The sequence below is a fragment of the Corvus cornix genome, chromosome 20, assembly GCF_000738735.6.
Source record: "Corvus cornix cornix isolate S_Up_H32 chromosome 20, ASM73873v5, whole genome shotgun sequence".
Taxonomy (NCBI): domain Eukaryota; kingdom Metazoa; phylum Chordata; class Aves; order Passeriformes; family Corvidae; genus Corvus; species Corvus cornix.
Genome location: NC_046349.1, coordinates 5,601,752 through 5,623,341, shown reverse-complemented (window position 1 = coordinate 5,623,341; position 21,590 = coordinate 5,601,752). Strand labels below are relative to the sequence as shown.

Here is a 21,590-nt window from a genome sequence, read left to right as displayed (position 1 = left end):
ACCCCAGCCCCAAGGACAACCTCCTCTGTTACCTCCCACACAGTCCCAGAGCCCAGTGATGCCCCACTCCAGCCCCAGTGGGCTGTACCCAGAACCCCCAGCCCCTGGGCCCACCCTGACCCTGCCTGCAGCCACAGGGAGCTCAACTCTGCACCTGACTCAGCACCCGCGGGCTGGAGAAGGCTCATGGGAAACACCACATCTCCAGGGTGCAGGAATTGTGCCCTTCCAGACTCTGCAGGTTCAAGGTGTTGGGGACAGGCACCACAATTACCAGCACATCACTGCTGTGACCCATTCTGGCACCTTTGGCACATGGCACAGCACACACCCCAGTGCCTCAGCTCACACTGCAAAACAAGCGACCCAAACACCCACGAACATCACCTCAAAACCCCCTGGAAGCCATAAAGCAAAGGGGGTCAGCAAGGTTACACTTAATTTTCCAGCTCCTCCATATCCCTCACAGACCTTCCCCAGCCACTTGATCACATCAGTACCTGGGAGGGTTCCAGCTATTTTCAAGCCAGATAAAGCAGATCCTCAGCCTTTTGGTTTTAAAGCCAGAGCAGCACTAAGAAGAAAAACAACAAGTGCCATGTGTGAGGTCAGAGACAAAGACCAGGAATTCTCAAGGTATTAGAGCCTCTCAGCACACACCGGGTACAGGCAGGCTAGCTAGAAGGGCAGAAAGGCAGATGGAGGGAATGGTGACAAATCCATCTCAGGAGCTGGGGCTCTACAAGGACAGGCAGGCAGCCAGGCTTGTGCTCTGGGGATTTGCAGACTACCCGTCCAGATTGCTTTGCAAAAACAAGGCACTTTTACACTGAGGGCAGTTTTGGAAAGTACACAGGATTCTTGCAACCAAGAGACAAAGCCCAGGAGAAAAAGAAAGGAAAAAGAAAAAAAAAAAATAAGACAAACACAGGTTGTTCCAAGCAGCATGTCCAAGAACCTGTCACAGCCACGAGAACATGGAGATCGCAGGAGTACGTCACCAATGTGCTGACAAACAGCAGCTCCCACGGAGCACAGGAGGGCCCTGGGAGCACATGGATCTGCTTTTCTTAGCACTGGATGAGACTCTCAGAGGACCTTTGAGAGCACACCTGGCACGGAGCAGGCAACAAGGAGCAGAAGAGCATGTGCTACTCACTCAGCCCAAGGGAGCCTGTGTACTACTCCCGATTTGTTTCCTCTGTCTGTGCTAATCCAAACCACCTGGAGCAGGAATTCCCACCAGGGAGAAGGGAATTAGATTTTCTCGAGGATGATAATCTATTTAAGTACAGCACTTCTGAGGCGCCTCAGCACTGGTCCCAGTGAGCAGCCCTGCTCCCCCTCTCTCCCATCTGCCTGGGGAGAGAGGTGGGTCCTGTCCTTTGAGAGCACCAAATTGGCAGAGCAGAGGGGTTCAGACAAACAGGAGCTTCCTCCAGAGCTTGCCTAAAAGAGTAGCTGTTTTAGGCCCAAACAGCATGAAGTTACCCGTGGACTTGCTCCCAGAGCAGCTGATCAGCTCTGCACCCAGTGGAAGGCCTACATTGGTTAAACAGGGTTGGCTTGAAACTTGGTTAAGCAAAATGCCCAGGACATTGCTCTCGTTTGAAGGGACAGGCATGTGCTGCTGCCATCAGGGGACAGGCACAGGCCTCCTCCTACCTCCCTCTGTCCCTCCTGATTAAGAGCGGACAGTGCTCTTAAAGTGCCATCACAAAACTCAGCACAAGACAGGACAGATTCACCCCATGGCACTGTTCTGTCTCTGCTTAAGGAGCTGAGAAGCTCCAGAGACCCCGGGCTGCTGCTCCTATGGGAATCACTCATGGGTCAGGCACTGGAGGCAGCCCAGGAGCTGCTGACAAAGCGCCTTTGAGCTGCGGGCCACCGCACCAGGTCCCAGCGTGCCTCGCCCTTCAGAAAACCAAGTAGTTACACAAACATGAGCTCCCGGTTATCCAGCTCCCAAAAGTAATTTCAGATCAGAAACAGTCCAAGAAGCCAGTTTTAGAAAGTACCATTTATTTGAGAAAAACAAACAAACAAACAAAAACAACAACAAAAAAAAACCAGTAACAGTGGAAAATCCCCAAGAGCAATTACACAAGAGAATCTAAATATCCCGAGAGGCAGTCACAGCTCCTGCCTTCCTGGTAGTGCTGTCCACAGGCAGCACAATCCTCCCTCTCCTTCCCAGCCTCCAGTGAACTCTGCACAGCTTTGAGAGCCTCCCAGAGCCCACAGTTACCCCAAACATGCTTGTACTGGGACCAAGTGAGCCACCCGGAGGAGGAGGAGCTCTCCTCTCCCACCGATGTCTCAACACATCTCTGCCTCACCCTGAGAAGGGGACACTTCTTTCTATTGCCTCTCTGGGTTTGGCCTCAAGCCTACAGCAAAGCCTCAGGAAGGAGGCTTCAGGAGCCATGACATTTTCGACCAGCTTTGCAACTGCTTGGTTTTGTGCTGCCTGCTCAGGTGCTCACTTTGGGGACTCCCACTCAGATTTTTGTCTCTCACCACTCCAGACTCGGAGCCGCAGGAGGACACAACTCGCTCACGGTTCTGTAACACCTTCCTGGCACGGAGGCACCGGACACACATCAGCCTTTGCTCTGGGAGACTGGGGGGTTGGTCCCACTCCCAGTGGAGGTAGGAGCCGTGTACAGGGGATGCTAAGAAAGATCCACAGCGGGGGGTTCAGAGCTTACCCCTATGAAAGCTCAGTGCTTCCCAGTGGGACATGCCACCCAGGCAGAGCTCAGATCCAGCCTTGCCCAAGAGGCAGGGCTCGGCACAGCGCCGTAGGGGACAGAAAGTTATCACCTCCACACTGCAAGCTTCCAACACTTGCTTCCAAGGGCAACTCAAGGTGGGGATCTCTGCTCTGACTCTGCAGATCACACCTGGCACATCCCAACCTGCTTCCAGGAGCCAGGACACGGCCACAGAGCCCCCAAGCTCCAGCTGCACCCAGGTGCCTTCCGAGCACAAGCCCCTGGTGCTCTACACAAGACACTGGACAAACAGCAGCACAAACAAGATCAAAAGCTTCTTACACACCATAAGGCTGCTGAAGAATTAACTCCAGCCTTTTCATTCTCATCTGTATGTATCTCAGTAAAATATATAATATATAGCTCTATAGGACTGATTGTAATATATTACAGCCTAGAATTACTCTTGTCATTTCCCTACTTCAATCATATTTATGCATCCAACTTTGCATACAGAAGTTATTGCCTTGAATTTATAATTGAAATTCACAGAATAAAGCTTAAATAGTTTTCACAGAGACTCATTATATTAGTGTTTTACATAAAAAGGATAAAAGTTACCAAATGAGAAAGCAGCCATTTCAGAAACTATAAATAATTCTATTTTTTTAAAAATCCTAGAAAAGTTATGAGAAAATCATAAATATCTGTCACCTCTATAGTAGCTGCTATAGAACTAGAAGAAACCTGTAACACTCTGTAGCTAACTCTGCTTCAGTTCAGAATATGAATCATATAAAAGCATCTCTAAAGAAATGCCCGGCCAAAGGAAACACAAAGGGATTGAAAAAATAAATCTGAGGAAATTAAAAAAGTAGATTACTTTTTTTATTATTTCAAAACAATTTCTACAAACTTTATATAAACATTAGGCTATTTTCTTTAAAATTCTGTTATAAAAAAATCCTACAAGCAAACCTTAAAAAAAGGTAAGAGACTGAAGGCAAGGAAAGGGTGTCGCCATAGCCAAACACAACTGGCTGTCCTGATTTCAAGGACTAATGACCCTTGCCTGGGGCCAACAGGAAGAGACAGAACTCTCCTGGGGAAGACATTCCCATAGGCCCTTTATGGCATTCAGGGATATTGAGCCCTTGTGGGCCTTTTGCTCCCTGATAAGGCAACATTTATCTGTAGTGTAAGAGATTCATAAATAGTTCTCCACAAAAATGCTTCACATCAACAGCCTGCTGCAAGACATCTAGTAGCAAGATTTATAAAAAAAAAAGCCATCTTCTATAGAAGCAGCCAATCCCAGCACGGCACGCTGGATGCAAACACATGGTGTTTGCTTCCATACAGTCTGGTTTGTGTTTACATACCCTCTATAAAACCAAGCAGAAAATTTGGCATCTTTATTCTTTTTACACTAACTTAGAAAAAAAATACACTGAGGTTTTTTTTCAGACTCTTTGTATTTCATTGGGCCCTTGTTAGCTGAGTGGGATGGGAAGGGTCATGAAGGAAGTATGTTTTTTTCTCAAAGTCACCTTGAAATTCAATCCAAAAAAAAAAAAAAAAAAAAAAAGCATTTGTTCAGCACATCTCATCTGAGGGCACAGTGTTTCCATACAGTCTGTTTGTCCCTTGATGGGCACAAGGTGCTGCTGAGCTTTAGGCATAGAACTCATTTGTGGGGGCTTTTTTGTAGATGGGTTTCTTCCCTAGGTCGTAACTGCCCTCATCCTTTTTCTTCATGCGATAGACCAAGACCAGGATCAGGAAGATGGCAAACAGGAGGCCCACTGCTCCTCCTGCGATGAGAGCTGGGGAGGAAAGAGAGAATGGAATAAGTCTTGGGCAACTCCAAACCACCAGCAACATCTCAAAATCTGCTTCCAAAGTAGCAGCCCCCAGAGCTGCCTCCAGAGTCCGTGTCCATGTGCCTGTCACCATATGTGCTGGCACTTTCAGCAACAGCAGATGTCACTGGGAAAGGCCAGGATTGCTTCCAGTCCAGCCACAGAATAATAACATGTTCCACATTAACCAGTTTGAGCTAATCTTCCAGTTTAGTCCAAGAAAGAAATGTTGACAAGAAGATGTTCTCCCTGTAGAGAAAAAAAAACCCACCCAAAAAAGCCCCACTACAGGCCACAGGAGAATGGTAGAGCTCCAATCTGAATGCTTTGTTAGCTACCTGTGTGAGCACACCCTGGGGATGCTGTGCTTCAATTCATCAACATCCAATTACCAACACCACTTCCCTCAAAAAAAAAAAAAAAAAAAACAAAACAAAACAAAACAACAACCCACATCCCAACAACCAAAACCTACAAACCTGCAAAAAACCACTAAGGTTTCCTCTCTCCTCACACCAAGGGTGGCCACAAGACTTCACTGAAGTTTATCCCTTGTTGTGACACCTATTCCTTGCACTAAATCAGCTTCTTTGCTAGCTGGTTCTGCAATCCACTCTTCCAGTCTCTTCTCTGACTGGGAGGATGGCTGCAGATCAGCACAAAGGGCCTGGGTTTATACTTGGACCACCAGGCCAAGTGCTTGAAGCAGCAATATGCTGGAGACAGACCCTTCCCACATGCTGAGGGGAAGGCAGTCACTGCGTTTTGCTCTAGACATTGGTACTCAGATTCCTACAGCTGACCATGTGCTGGAATCCCTTATAGTGGTTGCTTGGCTCCTGGCAAAGCTCAGAAAAGGCAGGACTTGGGCAGAGGTTGGAAGGAAAATGCCTGTATTTGGTATCAAAGTCTATGATGTCACTGCTTTATGGCCAGAGACACCTCTTGTTGAGGCAGAATCCGGGTGCAGAGCAGCTGCCACATGACTTAAGCCAACAGTCAGCTGGCAGGCTCAAAAACAAGCTGTTTATCCCAGCAGCAGGCTCTGCTGTTGTTTAAGGACTGGGAGGCAGAAGCCACCCTGCTACAGGTAGCCACAGAGGTAAAGCAACTCACTCCCCTGTCAGCAGGGAGCTGCTCCCCAGAGAAACAGGGAACAACAGAAGCCATTTTGATTTTCATTATTAATGATTTACCAGGACAAGGTGGAGTATTACCTGTAAGGACTTCTGTTCTTTCAAAGATGCTGCTGTTGGCTGTGCTTGCCATGGAGATCTTGTTGGACAGGTTCTCTTCGACAGGTACAGCTTTGTCTGGAATGATTTCATTGTCCACCTCTGTGTTTTTCTTCTCACCTTCTATCTTTCTCCCAGTATCTCCAGGGATATAGTTGTCAGGTATCTACAGAACACAGACAGACCACACCCATCAGCAAGCAGCACCCAGCCTACCCACAGCTGAAACCAGGAGGGTGTGCAGGGAGTAGAAAGTTTGCTCAGGGTATTACGAGTACACTGTCTGCTCATGTAGGTGGATTCATCTTGATGCCACATCTTACAGAGGGGGAGGGTGTTCAGAAAAGCTCCACAGACAGACCAGAGGAGCTATATGGTGCCTAAAAACACACAAGGGCAATACCTACCACAGGGGTATCCATGGTGGTCAGATAGATGCCATCTTCAGAGTCTGGGTAGTCTGCAGAGGGGGCAAAAAAAACCGAGAAAGGGCTCTCAAGTTTTTGTCTCATTACATGCTGTTTTTACAGAATTCAGATACTTCCTGCAATACCAGCAACTGCACACAAACTAGGACTCTGGTCCTCTACAATTCCCTCTTATCTACTAGTACTCTTTATCATTTCATGACTAGGATTGCACAAGACCACGAGATGTAATCTTGAAACCAACACCTCTCTGCTGGGAGGGATCTTCAGCTGGATCCATTGGCCCCTGCAGAGCAGGTGTGCCATAGCTTATAAGGCAATGCCAATGGAGGGCACTGCTCCCACCGCCCGTCCCTAAAGGATCGTTCACCAACCCTCCAGATCTGCCCAAACATGTCAGGCACCAATTTCAGCACTTGTTCTTTTACTTTTAGAGAACAAGTGTTCACATAAAGGGACACAGAGCTACAGAAACTGGTTTGGGCAGGGAGCTTTGCACATCACAAAGAGCTCACTTGAACAACAGTTAGTCCTTTACCTTGTTTGGCCTCAGCTGAGACATTAACTTTAAGCCTTTTAACACTGCCTCAACAATAGATTATATTTTTTTAAGTTCCTCAGCAGTTCTTTGGAGTTCAACAGGAAAAAGATCCAGCCAGCACAAGGCCTTTTCATTTGCAGCAAGACAAGCTTGGCTGGACTCCATCTGTCCTCCCTGAGTGATTCGACATCACAGCACCACCACTTCCACTGTTCTCATCTGAGTGACCACAAGTCACAGCTTTCATCTCCACCTGACACTGTGGTTCCTCTGGAGCTCTGGCTGTGATTTAGCCCATCACTCAAGGGCTGGTGCTGAAAGAAGTTTCACAGGAACAGCTGAGGGAGATCCACTTCCCCACTTACCTCCCGACCCGGATGCCTCATCTATATCTAATCCATCAGAGGTCAAGTAAGGCCTGAATTCACCAATGTCTTCGTCATCTGGCAAGTCCCCAGAGGCAGGGTAGTCAAGCCACCCAGCATCCATGGTTTCAGTTTCTCTCACCTGTAAATGGAGGGGGAAACATGTTAAATATGAGACAACTCTTCGGAAGCATTTCACAGACAGTTCAGAGCCTGAGCACATCACTTCCACCAGAAAAATATTAAATGCTGAACTTCCTCTCCACCAAAAGCATTATCTTTATCAGCTGAATTCCCCTGGAATTTCTCAGAACAGAAGTGAGAGCCAGTCTAGGAGGGGAATTTCCTGAGGGCTACAGATTCAAGAGGTTCACCTGAACACCCAGGGTGAAAATACCACAACAGGATCTTGGTCAGGAGTTTGTAACAAAAGCATTTGGAAAAGCAATACCTTCCGTTTGTGATAAGGGAGAGTTTGGAAGGACTTGTTATTCCCAGGAAAAAAATCTGACACGCATAGGTCAGTTTTTTGCATAGCACCAAAGCTTCATGCCAAAGCAATTCCTCACTCTTTATACTGAGAACAAGCCTATTTTATCACCCAAGGGTTAAGAGCTGGCCTGTCAGTTCAGCTGAATTGCAGTGCAATACAGGCTGACGTTCAAGAGCACTCGCTATCAGTAATGACTTGCCTGAAGGAAGAGCTTCCCCTGCCTCACCTTTTTAAAAAGCATGTAAACAAACAAACCTATAAAATCTCTCCAGGATCCAAAGGCCCAAGGAGTGCAGTTAACAGCACAAAAGCTGGACAGCCTCCCAGAGATCAGCTGTTTGGCCACAATGGCAATTTGCACACCAGAGCTCATTTACACTCGAACCTTCCAGGAGCCACAAGCCCAGATCTCCTGCCCTCACCAAAGTTATGCAACTTCCCAGAACTATTTCTCCTCTCCCCACAGCCCTGGGGCCAGCCTTGGTGAGGGTACCGAAGGTATGAGCTCTGGGGTTGCTCAACACCACCCCACAGATTCCAGATGCTTCCACAGCCATGAAATCATCACCACCACGGAGGGGGACTCAACCCTTTCCCCCAAGGCAAGAGGCACAATGCAGATGGATGGGTCCCTTAGCTGGGGGCTAAGCTGGTAACATTCTTTCATGCTGTCCTCACAGGACGACTGGGAAGTCTTGACAAAGGTTTTGTCTACCCAGGAGAGCATTCCACAGTCCTGCACATCCAAGGGGTTTCCCTCAATGTACAAGCTTACCGGGCCATAGCCTCACTGGGGTGAGGAGGATCAGAGACTCGTGGGGACACAGAGTTGGGTGGCAGCACCACCGAGCCCTGAGCAGCTGGGGCCAGCCCTCCTGCTCACCTGGCCAGGTGTGGCCCATCCCACAGCCCAGAGGTGATGAATTACATCCGCTATCGATCTCTAGCCGAGGCCGGCTATCAGCCACAAGCCATGTGTCAGCTTCCTCTGCCCACAGTCCCAGCCCTGCTCCCAGCCCCATTCCCCTGCCCACTGGCACACTGGGTTTGCCACCAACAAGCACAAGATGTTTCTCATTTTGCACCAGGAGCAGCAGCACTGGATGTGCTTTTCCTTGCTTATTGAGGCATTTTTGGTCTCCCCAGCAACCAGGCTACAGGATAACCAGATGAACAGCCCAGAGGGCATTAAGTGCTGAGGCCAGTTCTCCTCCCAGACCCTCTCTCTGCTATGCCAGGTCTGGCACTAGATGCCGGGAAGGGGGCTGGGAGGAAAGTCAGCTTGAAAGAAATCCTCTCCCAGCCTGGAATCAGGCATTCCTGACGTTACGGATCACTTGCTCCAAGGCATATTCATTTCAAGATATGCGAAACCCAGCCAAAGCCAGCCCTGCAATGGAAATTGCTGCCAGCGTGCAGCAGGGCAGCTTCTGGCCATTTCATCGAGGGGCAGGAAGAACCCAATTCCCGGGGCTGGAGAGCACATTTGCTGCAGATCCAAACAACCCTGCATCGGGCAGACTGATGGTGGCGAGCGCTGTGCTGTGCCACACCCCGGTGCCAGCTCACCCGGTACTTCACCATGAGTCACAGCCACTAATGTCCAAGCAAGGGCGGCTCAAGAAAACCCAGGTTTAAGCCCCAGGGTGACTGAACAGCCCACTGGCCTTATCAGATCAGCCCAGCCACGGGCTGATCTGCGGCACACAGCCACAGTGATTAGTGCACGCTGTGGAACACACCAGGTCTGGCTATCAAAAAACTCTATTTAAATCAGGACAGACTGTGTTTACCAGCAGAGCACACAACAAGGAAATTACTGACTCACAAGCATAAATAAGATTATATGGGAGCATTCCTTGAACTCATTCTTCATCATCCTCTTGAGCAAGGATGGGGAAGTTCCTGGAAGCTGCAAGAACTTCTCGAACTGTACAGGAAACTTTTCCTGTGGGCAGTGGCCTCACATTACAGGTTCACCTGACAGTAAAGTCAGAGGGCTGCTGGGCACCTCCATAATTACTCTCCAGGTTTCAAGGCATGTAATTCTAGGAAGCAGGCCCTGCCTGGGAGCTGGGGCATGGGCAGGCTGGGAAGAGTTAACGCTGGAGCACGGTGCTCACAGGGCAGGTCTGGAGCAGGCACATTCCTTGCATACACACCTGTGAGAGGGCACACAGGCACTTTCACAGCACTTAAAAGCAAGAGCTTCGGGCTTCCCAAGTGCCACATAAAGAGCTCCCTGGAGTATTGTTCAAAAAAAGTACATCCCTTTCCAAGAGCACACAGTCCTCCCTGCAGCTCTGCTGCTTGGTGAAGAGGCACCACGGAAGATGCTGCTACTTCCTCTCAGCTTGCAGGCTGCAGCCAAGAGGAAAAAGCTCTGAGACTGCCACAGGAGGATTGTCAGCCCTTGCCAAGACATCCCTGGCCACGTTCAGCTGAACACCTTCTGCAACTGCCAGCTGGAGAGGGGCACCAGCGCTGCTCCGAGGCTCCTTTCCACCACCTGTTATCCCTGTGCTGGAGCCAGGCCAGGGACTTGCTGGGAGAGTCGGACTGGGCGGCTGCACAGCCCCACCTCACCCTGGCAGCTGAAGTAGAGTCCTACTATTAATATGCTCCTCTCTAGGAAGGGTCTGTACAGGAATCAACCTTCCCTGCACGAATCTAGTTCCAGGATTTCTTCCTCATGTTAAGCAGCTTTATCCCCAGTAAGCACTGGGGGAGATTAAACAGCGTGCTGGGGAGCAAAAGCTTTTCCTGCCTGCCAGTGGCAAAAAAATAAATAAATAAGAGTTTATTCCCAGCCAGACAGCCAGCACATCAGGCTGGTGAACTGTGAGCATCGTTCCTGGAAAAGCTGGGCACAGAGGGCTCATGTTTTGAGACAAGCTGCACTACTGGATGAAGCCAGACGCTTGGTGGAGGCACAAGAAGAGCACCCCTGGGACCCCAGGCCCTGCTGTGCTCCATCCCTAGCCCATCCCACTCCATTTCGTGCTCCTGGGGCTTTCCTCGCCTCTTCTCAAAGAAATATCAGCTATTGTACTGACGCAGCAAGCAAAGCTTCTGTGCAATGTGTGAATTTCCCCAGCCGCTGACAAGTTCTGGGAAATAACAAACCCAGGCAGCTCACCTGCCCCAGCCCACATGCCCTCACCACAGCCTTTGCAAACCCCTTCCAAAAAACCCAAATGATGTTTTGGGGCAGAGACAAAGTTTTCCAGACATAGGACTGCCTTTTACAGCTGTCCCTTGTCTCTGATCGAACACAGAGTTCATTAAAAACTCCTTTGAAGGGTCACAGCCAGCAAGCTGCAAAGGGAGTCAGACTGCAGAGACTGGGGCATTCACAGTGTACAGAACCCTTTATCAAGTTTATAATTTTGGCATGGAGACTCAGCGCTTGCTCCTGGTCTCCCTCCCCAGCACTGTGTACATAAACCTGGGAGTAAACAGAAGCAAGGTGAAAGTCAACCTTTCCTAAACAAAAGCACATGGAGCTGGGCCAGCCTGGGAGGTGGCAGAAGGGGGCAGAGGCACAGACCTGTTAACCCTGTGCAGCCTGCAGGGACAGGCAGGTGTGAGCTGCTCCCAGGGCTTCTCAGGTGCGCTGCACTCAGGGTCGGCTGTGCAGATCACCTCTTTTCCCTGCAGCAAGCAGCCTTACACAAAATATCCTCCCCAGCCCCTGTCCTGTCACAGACAGATGTCACCTCCCACCACCACCACCATGCACATCTACATCGGCTTAACCAGGAAGGGCTCCTGAACAACATGAGCAGCTGCAAGGATGCAAACCTCTGTAAACCACCGAGCCCAAGAGAGGGGATTTCCATGCAGTTCACTTCCACCCAGCTCTTGCAGGAGCCCACAAACCAGGAAGGTTCTAAAGCTCACATCAAGCATGTGAAAGAGCAGGGGTTAGGAGTGAGCTCATCCCCCTGAAGCCCCAACAGCCCTCCAAAAGCAGAGGAGCCACACAGCACTGGAGACAGGGCAGCCCAAATCAGTGTGAAACAGCCCAAACAGAGCAGATCTCCACAGGAGGGAGGTGTGCAGTGGCCACAGGCAAAGACTGCTTTATCTTCCCATCTGAATAAGCACTAAAAAACCTTATTAGAAGTGACATGAGCTTCCAGCAGAGGCAGCTCCTTCCAGACTAGTAAGGGAAGGGTCTATATTTCCCCCCCAAAATACCCTTCACTCCCTTCCCTCACTCCATGCTCCAGCTCTGTGTAGAGGAGAAGAAAATAAATATACAAAAGTCATTTTAGTCCTGGGAGCAAAGCAAATATCAACATTTCAATCGAAGTCACACCTAACTCCCCTAACACATCAGCCACAGTAAAGTAAAAAAATCCACTTGTGCTGGCTCCTTGTGACCATGCCTGGAGGTACCATCTTACCACCCATTCCTGGTCAGTCTGGCCCACGTAAAACTTGCAGCACACACAGCCTGCCCTGGCCCTGGTGCCAAGGACAAAAGTTAAACAGCTCCCCTCCAGACACATGTTTGCATTTAGTTGCATGGCAGGATCACCTGAGGCTTCCAGACATAGTTAAATACTACCTTTGCTCAACACTTTCCAGGCAGTCCTAGGACCACAGCCAGCCTTGCCCATCTCCTCTGACAGCCACTGTCCAGCACTCCCACCACAGTGAGCCATAAAGGTAAATCCACGACACTCTGAGGACTAAGGGGGAAATCAGAGCAGAGCACAGACCAGAGCCTGCAGGCAGCTCCAGTACCCATAGCAGCTACTGCACAGTCTTTGTGCCTCTTACCAAAGAGGGGAAAAGGAATTTTTTTAAATTGTGCTCAGTAACACAAACAAGGCTTTTGCTTAATAAGGCAGCAGGAGCAACATGCAGGCTGGGGAACTGTTCAAATGGGAAAAGCATCGCTTGCTCAAGGCGACTTTAGGGAAGCCTGCTCAGTCCCTGCCCAAGCAGGTCTCCATCGCCAGGCAGCCCGGTGTGCTCACACTCCACAGCCCACGTGTGAAAGGCACATCCAGCACTATCCCAGTGCCAGCCTGGCCCACTTCCCCCTCTCCCCCATTCCCTGTGTGATTCTTTAAGCTGTGTCGCCACAAGCAGCTCTCCCGGGGGCTCATGTGGCAGCGGAGCCATAATCCCCGTGACAATTACACTCTAATCCCGGGCTCTGGAGAGCCACTCGCTGTCACGGGTGCCTCCCTGCAGTAGGGATGAATCCTCCCAGGCTCTGCTTGCTCAAAATAGGCTTCCTTGCACTTACAAAGTCAAACCTCAAGTTACCTTTGAGCTGCTGTGCTCTTGCTTACACACAGCCTGCTCCCTCCAGCCCACATCACGCACCAGCCACGCTGTAGGAGCAGGACAGAGATTAGAAAGGAATGAACCCTTGTTTAACTGCTTTTGCGTGATTATCAGCCAAGAGCAAAGCCATAAAGATTGAGTCCTTTGCCAGAAAGGCACATGCTGGGATATATTTACTGCAACGGTGGCAAAATAGCTGCTCTAAACACTCAATTCCCAGCTCCAGAGCCCGAGCATGAAGGAGGTGACCACTTCCCAGTCCAGCTCAGGGAGACAAAGCTCAGCAGGCAGTTGCAGATAGCTGTGTGTGCATCACTTGCCCTGAAGCAAATAAAGAAAGTTCAGAGGAAAACTACAGGAGGAAAAAGCAGGAGCTCTCATGTGAGGAAAACAACTGTGACAGAGACGTTTCACGCCCCTGAAGGGTTCTCCCGGTCACAGGCCATGATTCACACCTAGTTCATAAAAAGATTATATTTTTTTATGGTATTTACAAACCTAATCATAAGTAGTTCATATGCTTCACTGTCCAGAGCTCAGCTCAGAAGCTGGAAAAATTCTATTCAAGGTTAAAAATGGAATTCACAGTTTTTCCAGCTCACAGCTCACTCTGAGTTGCCCTACTCTATTAAAGGCTTCTATTGCATCCTTGTCTGCAGAAGAAAAAAAGGATATAAATGCCCCAGAAAAACAGCTTTTCCATCAGGGATGATTTTTCATGCTGACACTTCAGACTTGGGCTATTTCATATATCACACTTCCCCCTCATGCCAGGAAAAGACCTGCCCTCACTGCCCTCTCCTAGAATACAGCTGCACCCCAGTGCTTCCCCAAACACGCACACAAGCAGAATTTCCACTTGGCAAGAAATGCGTGACGTGCCATTTTGGGATCTTTATGCTCCCTCATGCCAGAGCGTTAGCAAAATTAAGCCAGGCAGACACCCAACTTCAAAGAGTGCCTTTCCTATCTGGCTCACCATGTGGCTAATCTCAGCTTGTTTGTACAGTCAAGATTCCCAACGCTGCGCCCTACAAACGCTTCCCCTCCCACGATCCATTTTAATCTAATCAGAAGTAGTAGCCCAAAGATTTAGGCTTAGCCCAGGCAGTTGAGCTCTGCCAGCACAGTTATGCTATTTCAAGCCTTGCTCTGCTGGCAAAGGTGCCAGCAAAGAACAGCAGCAGAGGAAGTTATCGGCACAAAAGCACTTGAGACAGTGGAGCACTGCTGCTACACTATCAGCCATACCCGTGTGAGCATTTATACAAATAAACATTTCAAAAGCAGGGATTTTCCTGGCTAGCTGCAGCAGCAGAGGCTGGGTTTTCAGTGTGTGGGGTTTGGTGGGGATTTTTTGGTTTGTTTTCTCACAAAGACATTCCCTACTTATGCCTTGGCTTGGGCCCAGGAAGCAGCAGACACAGCGTGTGCTATTCAGGATAGTGCAGCTGTACTTCAGGAAACCTGTCACTTCCAGAAGCATTTTCCTCTCTCTGAGGGCTCTGAACTCCCAGTGAGGCTTCTTCCCCTCTCTGAGCAGAGGGTGAGCAGCCAGCAGCAGCTTTCCAGCCCTCCCTGACCACGTCTGTGCACCCACAGTGTCACAGCCAGAGCAGAGGGACCCAGCTATTGTTTTGGTCACTCCTTCCCTGGCGCTGCAGAGCCCACGCTCAGCTGGACGAGCAAGTCTGTGAGTAACCAACACGCAGGACCAGCTCCTCATACTCAGCCTCAGGAAATTTGGAATTAGCGCCAAGAACAGCCTGCGCATAAACAGTCTCCTGCAAGATCCTGGCTCCAGACTCTTCTCCACTGCACACTGTGGATTTCCAATAAATATTTACCTTGCTGAGGAACAGAATCTTCCAAGCAAAAACTCCTGACATCAGTAAGGGCTGTATTTCCATTTGGAGGAGAGTAGGAGCTTCTCTGTTTTTAAAGGGGGGCCCTAGCCCACTAAAGGAGCTTCTGCCACCCTCCTAGCACCACACCAGTCAGGATCTATCCCTTCACCTATGGGTCTTGCTCCTCTCCGGGCCAGCACAGCATCACACCAGGTGCTCTCCTTCCAGCCATACTCCTCTCAGTCATCTGCCTTCTGCACAGAGATTTCTGCCCACATTAGCATTGCTTCTTATTGCTCTAGTTTGACTGTAACAGCAGCTAAAGGGCAGGAGGCAGGGTTGGCCTCGCAGCAAGGTAAGTGGGGCAAGGCCACATCTCCTTGTATTCAAGATTGACAGCAGCACAGTTTTACAGGACCCATGGTGAAGACACCTTTTCCCCTTCAGCAGCTAAGGCAGAAAGAGAGAAATCCTTCCCATGGAAGGCTTTGCTTTCCCTGACAGAATACGATTTGCTTAAGCAAGAAGCAGCCGTGGTTTTGGTTGACGTAACACCAGCTGCTTGGATAACAGTGCTATGGGTCTCCCAGTCTCCTTCCTGCCCCAAGGAGTGTCTCCCTGAGATTTTAATTAACTGCTTTGATTTTTAAGTTATCCCAATAATTTGTCTAACAAGAGCCTCTTGGCATTTCATAAGCAGAGTCTCAGCCTCAAAGGATTTAAGGATAAACTGACAAGAGTGTGTATTTCCAGCAAAAATAAGACTTTTACAAGAAGCACACTATTCAAGTCAGCCAGCCCTCAGAAATTGAGAGGGATGCAGCTACATCTTGCGTGCTTTCCCCTCCTACGCTGACATTTTCTCCAGATTCAGGATTAAGTATTTAACCCCCTCTTTTGAGACTTTATGCTCCTTTAGCTTGCTTTGAATGCTTTCAGTCATTTCAGATAATACTGCTGCTTTCCTCTCTCCCATGCAGCTCTTGTTTCCAACAGTATCTGCCTGAAAATGAAGGAACCATGGAGCTGCCAGAGCAAGCTATGGCTGCTCAAGACAGGGCCATTTTCTGATCTGCCTTTGCCAACACCAACTCGGCTGCTGGCAGCAGTCACATGTCAGAGCCCGACAGCTTTTCTGCCCACCAAAGCCACGACCAGATTAAACAGGAGGCAGCCGCAAAGGCGCTCAGTGCCAAGGGCAGCACAGACTGGGTGCCAAGCAGCAGCACTAGTTTTGCCTGTCACCCCCTTTCTAGCCCCAGAAGAAGAGATCCACCTCTGTGCTGCAGCGCCTCAGAAGTCTGAGTCACTGCTTTGGGTAAGGGGCCAGGGCCGTTACTCAGAGGGTGACAGCAGTGTTCCCGGGAGCTGGGATGTCCAGCCAAGTGCCAGAAACCTGAGTCAGAGCATGACTGCTGCAAGTCAGGGCGACACACAGCAGAACTGGTCCTCTGACCAGCAGCATTTACTGGACAAACATTCAGGCACATGCTTAAAGACAAAAAAAACCTAAGTCTGAACTAACCTAGAAGCACAGCCCTAACTGCTCATTAGTGTAGGATCTTTTACAGCCCCTCAGAGCAGAGGCTTACTAGAAGCGAAACTCTAAGCAGGCTGCCCTGTCTATTCAGAGCCACCAAGCCCAGTCTCATCACAAGAGTCTCATTCTAGTGCAAATCATTTGAATCCTTAATCTCAAGCATTTGCATTCCATCGAGTCTCAAACAAACAGCCACACATGCTCCTCAGCAGCAGCCCGGAGGTCAGGCGTGTGCAGGGCTTGTCCCTTCGGTTTTGTAGTGCTTCAACTGCATCAGCTTCTCGTTTGAGGCTGCAAAAGCAGCACAACCCGGCTGTTGTTACAGAGCATAAAGGAACAGGATGTACTGAGTAGAGGGGGAGAATGCAGCTGCAAGACCTAAGAGCAGGCTCAAGAGGATAAATGTTAACTCAAGAGCTAGAAAGTGTTTTGAAAGATGGATGCTGCATTTAGTCTGGCCAAAGTGATAGCTGGGGAGTTCTGCAGGATCAGAGAGCCACGATAACTTAATCAAGTAATCTTAACAAGTCAACCCAAGTAATTTACACTGCAGACTGTGGAACCACAGTTACCATGCCATCCTTACACATACAGATACTATCACCAATCAAGAAAAGTCTTTAAACCTAAGTCCATCAATCCATTCATTTGAGAAAGAACAACTTACACATAAAACACACAACCTAGTGGTAACTTGTCACCAAGGGGATTCAAGCAGCCAGGATGTTTCCAACAGAGCATTTACCAGCACCACGAGTCAAAAGGGAAGGAAAAGTAGCTGTAAGAACTGTGCTGAAGGCTGCCTGCTGAGCAGCAAGCCAGTGTGCCCCCTCTTCATCATCACTTGGAAAGTCAGGTTAGCAGCTTCCAGCCTGTGGTGGAAGTGGGACACAAGCATTTCGAAAACGCAGTATGACACTACAGGAAAATCATAGCAAGGTCACATTAGGCTCTAGTTCAGGCATTTGAGAGTAAATGGCCTCCCCATGCCATTCAAACAGCTCAAGGCAATAGTAAAGCCATTAACAGAGGCTTGGAAGGGAAGGAAGAGGGGAAGACACACAGGGAAAACATTTTCCCTGTTGCTGGACTGGATGCAGACCTTTGCAGGATCTCAAAGGGCTGAGACCTTGGGAGAGAGCAACAGGAGGGGCAGGAAAGGGAGCAATCAGGTTGGCTAACAGCCCTTAGTTCCCAGGGTGAATGAGCCTCCGGTATCACAAATCTGAAAAGTACCAAGTTCAGCCCCAGTTTGCCTCTTGCGCAAGATGTTCGGGAAAGCTCTGAACCACAGGAAAGCACTCTCCAGCATGGGCACTGGCAGCACTTGGGACAGATGAGAGCTGGGCAGCAGCCCTGTTTCCCTGACTGTGCCTCAAGTGCTGCAGGGTGACTGTTCCTACCCATGGGAACCTCCACAGCTACCGGGGACAAGGTGCTCAGCTGTGGAGGGACCGTGCAGCCCTGAACTCCCACCCCAGGAGTCGTGCATGCACGACAAGAAAGCACAAGGTGCTAAAGTGGTTATTTTTTTCCTACACATTACAGTCATTTCATCCCCACAAACAGCTATGGGTTTGACTACCAGAAGTCATGAGCTCCTTCCCCTTCAGGGCTAAGGGACATCGCTTTAGTCACCGTCACTTTGCTGCTCTGTGTTGTAGGGAGACTGAAGCAAAGCAGAGATTTGCTCTAAATGTGAGCATGGCAAGTCAAGGTAAAATAAAGTAAAACGTGCAGATAGCAATGTCTTGATTTGATTGGGAGGGACAGATGAGAAACTGGGCAAAGAGCAGAAAGAACAGGCCTCGGGGATCAATGGCAGCAGGACAAGCCAAACCGGTTTTAACATTAATAATGCTGCACTACTTTCCAAACACAGCTATCATCAACAAGACACCAGCTTTGCCAATCAGGAGGCCTCTAAGCATGATTGCTTTAAACCAGCAAACAGCCCACAAACAGCATGAAGCCTGCCCCCTCTCCCTGAGCAATCCTCTGCCAGGAGCTTCTGGGTTGGATTTGTGCTCCTCTCTACTGCTGAGGACACGCAAACACGACATGGTGCTGCAGGAAGACTTTTTCTGCGTAGTTCAAGGCACAAAAGTAGGATGACTGCAACAAGCCTGCAGCCCACTAGCACTACTACGGCCCTGCTGAGCTCTGGACACTTGGCGCTTTAGCAGCCCAGACAAACGGAGCAGAGCCCAAGCCTGCAGCAGAGGGAATACCCTCTGCCATGGGGGAATACTCCTTGCTTCCCTCCTGTGCTGCCAGGGGCACTTCTGGATGCTAAAAGCACAGGGAAAGCTCAGCGATGCCATTCTGCCCAAGCAAGGCAGACCTCACATCCTTTGTTAACTCCACTGATCCCACATCTTGGATGCATTGGTGACTTTCTGTCCATCCCCCCTCAAGCATCTTCTGCAGGAAACCCATCCTCGTACAGCACAGAGGGGAGCATCCTGCCCACACATGCTTTGCTTTCCAAGGCACTCAAGCGGAGAGGGCTGGGGACCACCTGGTGACATCAGGCATCAGCTCCAGCCTCCCCGGGCCCGCGGGAAGAAGGCAATGTTCTCACACAAAGCTGCGGGGCTGCTGTAACACAGCCCACCCACCCACCCACCCACCGCCTGAGCACCAACGTCACACTTAAGCACTTCAGTAATATTCCCCACCCTCTTACACATCCAGGATTGCTTCACATGGAGAAATCCCATTTACACCAGAACGCTGCTCAAGGGGAAAAGAGCCAAGGCATTTTTGTTTGTACAGGCTTGGGGAAATATTCAAGCACCGAATCACTCTCAACATCCACACTCTTACATAAGCACAAGAAATACAATCCCCATCTTGTTAAGAAACAGCTACCTATCTTCACCCTGCCCGCGCAGAAAAACCAAGAGCCACATGCTGTGCAGCCCTGCACGTTTTGGCAGGGCTGTTAAAAAAAATAATATGGGAGGAGTGCCAGCAGAACCCTCCCAAGACATGTGTCATCCTCGTCTCCTCCCTGGCAGCCTGTAACCCAAACAATTTGTTTGGATTAGGCTTCATAGTAGGCCAGTGTTACTTCTCAAGCATACACTCCATCTTAGGTAGCTTAAAGGACACGGATAAATATTTCACGTAAATTCTATATAAGGATTCACAGACCACATCTGTGCAAAATTTGTTGTCTTTTCAGAAATCCGATGCTTGCAGACCAGTCCAGTCCCCAGGGACACCAAGTTGCATTTCATACCAAACATGGTCAGTGCAACTTCCAGATGCTGTCTGCCCCAAAGGTTTGCCCTACTAGTTTGGGCCAGTTCCCAAACGACCGATTCACGTGCTTAATGGCAGGGATAAAGACACCAGATTAGAGTAAAGTGGATTTGGGCTGGTTGGTTTTAGCAGAGTAGCTGACAATTACTACAGATGCTCTCTGTGGGAGATTCCTGCTCTACAACCAGCAACTTCCCAGCCCTGTGGCCCTATTAGAAAGCAGCAGACCCTTATCAGTTCTGATCTGCCCACCCAGCCTTCAGTCCAAAACAAGCCAATGGGGAATGATTAAACCTACTTTGGGAACCCCTGATCTCCTGCAGTTACCTTAATCTCAGCAGCACAGAGGAATCTGCCCTGATTGCACTATCAGCAAGATGGTCACACACAAAAACAAACAAACAGCGGGGAAGTCAGAATCCCCAGGTCTCTGCTTCACCAGGAAGACCCCACATGCGCCGGCTTAAAGCATCCAAAATGTTTCACCTCTATATATTTAATAGATTATTAAACCCTCCACGGTAACTCATCATTTTTCACTCCCATGTGGACACGAGGAAGCTTTGATACACACGGAAAGACACCAGGTACCAGCACAACCAAATAGGTAAGGCTGGAAAGCTTATCCAGGTGCTGTAACGCATCGCACGCATCCGACCCACCACACATGCATAAGAAAAGAAAAATTAAAGGATTTTCACGACCAGAAGTTGGAGATTAAAACCGTAACGGAGAGCAGCTCATTTCCACCAGGTAGCCGGGTCCCCTGCACTGCTGTGAGCCCAGCACCCTGCGCACGGGGCAGAGCGGGATACGTGAGCAGCGGCACAGCCGCGGGGACAGCTCGGCACCGGGCAGGAGGAGCCCTGCACCGGGCACGGCCGGGCAGCGGCGACGCTGCTTTGGCATCTGCCGAAGGAAGCAGCGTCCGAGCCAAGGGAACCGGAGGAAGAACGGGAACGGCCCTATCGCCGTCCCCCTATTTCAGCCACCCTTCCCCGGAGAAGGGCTAACAGCGGGGGCAGAACGCCTGGAGGCCAGCGGTGGCACCAGCTCCCAGGCTGCTAGCGAGTGGGGCCCAAGCCCCGCGGGTCACCCAGTCCTCCCCCGGGCACCGGGAGCCCTTCGCTGCCGGGGCAGACCGTCCCCTTTTCCCCGGCCCCGCGGGGGCTCCGGCGGGACTCACCGACTCGGCGGCGGCGGCTCGCAGGAGGAGGCCGAGCAGCAGCGCGGCGCGCAGCGGGATGCGGGGCAGCGGCATGGCTGGGCTGTGCCGGGACACACAGAGGGACACACAGAGGGACGCAGCGGCGGATCCGACCAGAGCGAGCTCTGGCCGTACCCCGCCGCCGCCACCGCCCTTATAGGGCCGGCTCAGCCCCGCGGGGGCGGAGCGGCATTGCCCCCGCCTGCCGGGAATGCCCCGGCCCCGCTCCACACCCGCCGGGAGCCGGGGGTTGCGAACGGCCCCGCATCGACACCGGGGCTGGCGGAGGGGGGCGGCGGGCGCGGGGATGCTGTGGGGCTGACGGCCGAGGCACCCAGAGGGGACACGGAGGGGTCCGGCTCCGGCTGCGCGGGTGCGGAACCCGCCGTGCACGGCTGGGAGCCCGCACTGCCGGCGGCCACGGTCACTGCGTTATGGGGAGTGGGGGGAAAGGAGAAACGAGGGGAGACAGGGAAAGGGGATGAAGGAAAAGAGAGGGAAGGGGAGATGGGGGGAAGGGGGGAAAAGGCAGGGAGAAATGGGTCAGGAGTAAAGGAAAGGAGGAAAAGGATGGGAAAGGGGAGGGAGAAGTGAAAAGGGGGAAAGGAAAAGCGAAAGGAGGGGAGAAGTGAAAAGAGGAGGAAAAGGAAAAGAGGGAAGGGAAAGCGGGGGTAAAAAGAAGGGCAAGAGAAAGTGGGGGGAGCGGGCAGACAGCATCCGCTTTTGCAGCATTCCACAAGTGACACTCTCACATGCACAGAAAACCGAGAGCGAG

At 50.5% G+C, this 21,590-nt stretch overlaps 1 protein-coding gene across 2 annotated transcripts; it reads right to left on the bottom strand.

Annotated features, from left to right (window-relative positions):
* Positions 1 to 2,003: 2,003 nt before the first annotated feature.
* Positions 2,004 to 20,949, bottom strand: SDC4 (syndecan 4). 2 transcript variants are annotated; one of them, XM_039563496.1, is made up of 5 exons: positions 20,795 to 20,949; positions 7,152 to 7,293; positions 6,225 to 6,277; positions 5,800 to 5,983; positions 2,004 to 4,546 (listed from the first exon to the last, which is right to left on the bottom strand). In XM_039563496.1, the coding sequence occupies exons 1-5, from the start codon at positions 20,867 to 20,869 to the stop codon at positions 4,395 to 4,397; spliced, it is 606 nt and encodes a 201-aa protein (XP_039419430.1). In that variant the 5' UTR covers positions 20,870 to 20,949; the 3' UTR covers positions 2,004 to 4,394. The 2 variants fall into 2 exon arrangements, with proteins under 2 accessions (XP_039419430.1, XP_010395319.1); XM_010397017.4 differs by lacking the exon at positions 20,795 to 20,949 and having other exon boundaries at positions 7,152 to 7,389.
* Between the last annotated feature and the right edge of the window lie 641 nt (positions 20,950 to 21,590).

Coding starts and splice junctions, on each gene's coding strand:
- SDC4 (XM_010397017.4), bottom strand. CDS start 7,374: ATGTGCTCAGGCTCTGAACTGTCTGTGAAATGCTTCCGAAGAGTTGTC. Junction 6,278..7,151: donor TGAGGCATCCGGGTCGGGAG/GTAAGTGGGGAA, acceptor CCCCCTCTGCAG/ACTACCCAGACTCTGAAGAT. Junction 5,984..6,224: donor CCACCATGGATACCCCTGTG/GTAGGTATTGCC, acceptor TGTGTTCTGTAG/ATACCTGACAACTATATCCC.